The 5,502-nt window shown below is 35.0% G+C and overlaps 1 protein-coding gene across 1 annotated transcript in view; it reads left to right on the top strand.

The window, feature by feature from the left end:
- Positions 1 to 837: 837 nt before the first annotated feature.
- Cbr-hyl-1 overlaps positions 838 to 5,502 on the top strand; it is a gene marked incomplete at both ends in the record, with an annotated part of 5,695 nt that continues 1,030 nt past the window's right edge. Inside the window, 6 exons of the mRNA XM_045236162.1 lie at positions 838 to 959; positions 1,824 to 1,914; positions 2,935 to 3,128; positions 4,053 to 4,151; positions 4,432 to 4,666; positions 5,202 to 5,414. Of these exons, the coding sequence (XP_045095756.1) occupies positions 838 to 959; positions 1,824 to 1,914; positions 2,935 to 3,128; positions 4,053 to 4,151; positions 4,432 to 4,666; positions 5,202 to 5,414 (954 nt within the window). The remainder of the gene's footprint in view (positions 960 to 1,823; positions 1,915 to 2,934; positions 3,129 to 4,052; positions 4,152 to 4,431; positions 4,667 to 5,201; positions 5,415 to 5,502) is intronic.

The following is a 5,502-nucleotide window of genomic DNA, read 5'->3' on the forward strand; positions in this document are numbered from 1 at the left end:
TAGGCCTAAAAATACGCCTAACGTCGGCCTAGAATGCCTAAAGATTACCCTAAACGTGGCCTGAAAATAGCCTAATAATTGGCCTGAAAATGGCCCAAAAACTAGCTTGTTGCAGCTTGGATTGGGCCTAAAACTTGGCCTAAAAATGGTGAAATCAATTCTGAAAATCTGAAAAATCAGATTTTCGAAAAAAAAAACATTTTTCGCTCAAAAATAGCTAGCTATAGCTTTTTTGAAGCTCAAAATAGTTTTTTTCCGATTTTGTGCTCTTTCTCGAGCCCCGAAAAGAGCACGAATCATGTTGCTAGGGCTCCTCCGTAACGTCTCCGGCTCACGGAGCAAGAAAACGGATTGCTCATCTTTCTCTCTTTTTCTCTGTGTCTCTTCATATATACATAATTTATATGGATGTGTTCAGAAGAAAGAGCACAAGAAAAGAGCAAAAAGAAGCCATAAAATTTGAGAGCTCAGATTTTCGAAAATCGGGGATTTACTGGAAAATCGAAAAATCAAAAAGAGCATAAAAATTCAAAATTTGTTTTTTTTGAAACATAGAGAATCGAGCGGGAAATTCAAAATTTTCCAATGAATCACTATAAAAAATCCAAAATCCATGAAAAATGGCCCAAAATCCATGAAAAATGGTCCAAAATCCGTAAAAAATGATCCAAAATTCATAAAAACCAGAAAAATTTGAATTTTTTAATTTTCTCGCTTTTTTTTCAACCTGAAAATGGCTAAAATGCAAACTTTGGCGCCTCGTAATCACGCTCCACTGAACGAAGCTAAAATTTTCAAGCTAAAAATCGATAAGTCGATAAATCAATAATCTTCCAGATGTCCTACTTCTGGCACGAGCCATACTGGCTGCCGAGAAACGTCACTTGGCCAGAAGTCCCATCGAAATTCGCCGATTTGCTGGTCCCGATCTATTTGGCGATTCCATTGGTTATTATTAGGTACGAGGAATTTGAATTTTTTAAAATTTTTGAACGCGAAAATTCAAATTTTTGAAAAATCCCAAAATTATTGATTTTTGCTGAAATGTTGGGTATTTTTAAGTTTTTTTTTTGTATTTTTAAGCCATTTTTCCCTATTTTTCGTTAAATTTTCCTTTCTTTTTGCAACTTTCGCTTCCAAAACAAATAGGACACAGTAGTCTGTGTTCGATCCGGTTTTTGACTCTTTTTGAGCGACGGAATGCACACAAAGGGGGGGCACAAATCATGGAAATCATCGCTTTGGACACGAAAAATTGGGGGAGATTTGTCGAAAAATGACATTTTTGAAGAGAAAAATCGATTGAAAACAATTGAATTTGGCACTTTTTGGTTTAAAATCCAGCAAAAAATCGATAATTTGAGATGGGAAATTGACAGAATTTGATCGATTTTTTTAGCGAAATATATATGAAAATTCATTAAATTAAAATGTCATTTTTGGAGAAGAAAATCGTTGGAAAACAGTCAAATTTGGCAATTTTCGACTGAAAATCTAGCAAAAAAATCGATAATTTTTGTCTGAAAATTGAGAAAATTGACTGAAAATCGCGAAAATTTTATTTTAAAGAGAAAAATGGTTAAAAAATATCGAATTTGACGATTTTTTGACCGAAAATCTGGCGAAAAATCGATAATTTTTTTCTGAAAAAATAGAAAATGGCTGAAAATTTCAGAAATTCCCTTTTTAATACAAAATAAAATCGCCCAAAAACTCCCAAATTTGACGGTTTTTGACTGAAAATCTAGCGAAAAATCGATAATTCTCAACTGGCAAATTTTGGAAAATTGACCGAAAATCCCGAAAAAATCAATATTCTGCAGAATCATCTGGGAATCAACCGTCGGCGTCACCTATCTCTATTTTCGAACGAATGCATATGCATCGAGGAAGAATATCACACTTTTGGGATGTGTGAGTTTTGATGAATTTTCGAAATTTTACAAAAAATTATCCTTGAGATTATCCTTGAAAAAAAAGTCCAAAAAAAATAGCTCAAAAATAATTGAAATCCTTAAATTGATTTTGCTCGAGAAACGTTTGAAATCTTATCAAAATTAGATGAAAAAATCGCTAAAAATCGAGAAAAATAGCCAAAAAATGACAATTTTCGGCTGAAAATTTCTGAAAAAATTTGCCCAAAATAGCTCAAAATTGAGCTCGAAAATTGAATTTTCCAATTTTTAAATTCAAAAAATTCAATTTTCCTGCTCATTTTTAGACTCAAAAACATGAAAATTACGCCTAAAAAGAAGCCAATGTTAGCACGAAAAAGATCAAAAATTCACCAAAATCCATGACAAATTGTCCAAAACTCACGAAAATTGGCTCAAAATTCATGGAAAACGGTCTAAAATCCATGAAAAATGGACGAAAATCCATGAAAAATGGCCCGAAATTCATGAAAAATGGACGAAAATCCATGGAAAATGGTCCAAAATCTATGAAAAATGGACGAAAATCCATGAAAAATGGACGAAAATCCATGGAAAATGGTCCAAAATCTATGAAAAATGGACGAAAATCCATGGAAAATGGTCCAAAATCTATGAAAAATGGACGAAAATCCATGGAAAATGGTCCAAAATCTATGAAAAATGGACGAAAATCCACGAAAAATGGACGAAAATCCATGGAAAATGGTCCAAAATCTATGAAAAATGGACGAAAATCCATGGAAAATGGTCCAAAATCTATGAAAAATGGACGAAAATCCATGGAAAATGGTCCAAAATCTATAAAAAATGGACGAAAATCCACGAAAAATGGACGAAAATCCATGGAAAATGGTCCAAAATCTATAAAAAATGGACGAAAATCCAGAAAAATGGACCAAAATCTTTAAAAATGGCCCGAAATCTATGGAAAATGGCCTAAAATCAGCGAATTTTCAGGATTTTTAGCTCTGAATTCCCTAAATTTCGCTATTTTCAGATGTGGGAACACATGACGGGCGGTTTCGCGAGCCTCTCCCGTGCCAAGAAGATTCTGGAATGTTTCTGGAGATTCAGTTATTACACATTCGCCTTCCTCTATGGATTGTATGTGATGATCGATGCGTCGTGGTTGTATGATGTGAAACAGTGCTGGATTGGTTATCCATTTCATCCCGTTCCAAACACAATTTGGTGAGAATTTGTCTGAAATTTGCGTCTGAAAATTATCTGAAAAATTTTGGAAATTTGGGGCTGAAAATCGGCTGGAAACAGCGGAAATCGGGCATTTTTGAGCTAAAAAAGAGCCGATTTTTAGCCTAAAATCGGCTCTTTTTCTCTGCGTGTCTCACTCTATTACTGTCTTTCTCACTGTCTTATCAGCCACCTTAGGTACATTCTCTCTGCTTGCCACGTCACCAAGACATAATTGATAAGAAAACGAGAAGATGATGACACATAGTGTAGCCATATCAATGACTTAATAATGAGCATTTTGAATTAATGGAAAATTTGGGGATTTTTGAAAAAAAATTAAATTTTGGACCAAAACATTTTTTTTCCGATTTTTTCAAAATTGTCCGATTGCGATGAATATTGATATCACGAGCTGAAATCGGCTGAAAATTAGAGTAAGGAAAGAAATTTTCAAAAAAATTAAAAATTTGCAAAAAATTTTTTTGAAATTTTTTTGAATTTTCGATTTTTTCAAGATTGTCCGCGATTGCGATAAAAATCGAGATCACGAGCTAAACTGCGCTGAAAATGAGAATACTGTAATTTTTTCGCAAAAATCGAAATTTGAAAAAAAAAAAGTTGAAAAAAATTTTTTTTCGATTTTTTTCAAAATTGTCCGATTGCGATAAAAAATGATATCACAAGCTGAAATGGGCTGAAAATGAGAATGCTGAAAAATTTTATCGAAATTCGAAATTTGAAAAAAAAATTTGGAATTTTTGAGCAAAAATTTTTTTCTCAACAATTCCTTTCAGTATTCTCATTTTTAGTCTATTTCAGGTCGTGATATCAATTTTTATTAGAATTGGATAAATTTGAAAAAATCGAAAAATTTGGCAGTTTTCGAAATTTTTCAAAAAATTCAAAAATCGATATTTCCAGGTGGTACTACATGATTGAGACTGGTTTCTACTATTCGCTGCTCATCGGCTCGTATTTCGACGTCCGTCGTTCAGACTTCTGGCAGCTGTGGTCCATCACGTTATCACCATTTTCTTGCTCTCGTCCAGTTGGACTATAAACTTTGTTAGGTGAGATTTGGCTGAAAATTATCGATTTTTCAGGCTGAAATTCTTGAAATTTCAGCTCTTTGCGCTGAAAATCGTTAATTTTCAGTTTCGGAAAAATTCCGAAAAATTTTTTTTTCCAGTTTTGACCTTTTTGGAACATTTCTTTTAGCATTCTCATTTTCAGCCCATTTCATGTCGTGATATCAATTTTTATCGCAATTGAACAATTTTGAAAAAATAGAATTTTCCAGAGTCGGAACACTGATTCTCCTCTCCCATGACGTGTCGGACGTCTTCCTGGAGGGTGGAAAATTGGTCAGATATGATGCCCATAACAAGAATATGACAAACTTCATGTTTGTCCTTTTCTTCACTTCCTGGGTCCTCACCCGCCTTATCTATTATCCATTCGTCGTTATTCGATCAGCGGTCACTGAAGCGGCCGCTCTGATTCAACCGGATTATGTCATTTGGGATATGGGATTGGTGAGTTTTGAGCTAAAAGTAAGCTCTCAAGGAGCAAAAAGACGGAAATAGGCTTTAAAATAGCTAAAAAGCCTTAAATCAAACAAAAATGATCTGAAAATAGCATCGAAATTAGCTGCAGTTTTCAGCCTAAAAATGACCGATTTTCAATCTTAAAATGGGCGCCAAATATCTGGTCTGAAATTAAGCTGAAAATGACTGAAATTAGTCTGGAAAAATTGCTGAAAATTTGGCCGAAAATTCCCCCAAAAAATTTCCCGTGAAAAGTGGGCGGAGTCAGAGGGGGCGGAGCCTAAATTGCAATCCTGAAATTGATCGATTTTTCGGCTTAAGTTTTGTCTGAAATTTAGCTGAAAATTCAGCCAAAATAGACGCTAAACATTTGAGAAAGAGGGCGGAGCCTAGACTGTTTAAGCTCCGCCCACTTTTTTCGGAATTTTCCCTGGAATTTCGAGTAGAAAGTGACTCAAATTCGGTTAAAGAAGACGTCCGGACACTTGGAAACACATAAAATCCTAAAAATTCAATATTTCAGAGCCCACCATACGCTCCCCGACTCATCGTCTTCGCTCTCATCGCTCTGTTCTTTTTGCACATCTTCTGGACATTTATCATTCTTCGCATCGTCATCCGCACGACAACTGGAGGACAGGCGAAAGACGTCAGATCGGATTCCGATTCGGACTACGATGAGGAAGAAATGGCGAGACGAGAGAGGACTCGTCTCTTGAAAAAGAAGAAGAATAAGGTGCGGATTTTTGAATTGAAAATCTGAGCATTTTGAGCCCATGAAAGTTGGTGGCCTAGAAAACTCAACTTGCAAAAGTTCGGCCACC

The sequence above is a fragment of the Caenorhabditis briggsae genome (genome assembly GCF_000004555.2).
Source record: "Caenorhabditis briggsae complete genome, chrIV, whole genome shotgun sequence".
Classification (NCBI taxonomy): domain Eukaryota; kingdom Metazoa; phylum Nematoda; class Chromadorea; order Rhabditida; family Rhabditidae; genus Caenorhabditis; species Caenorhabditis briggsae.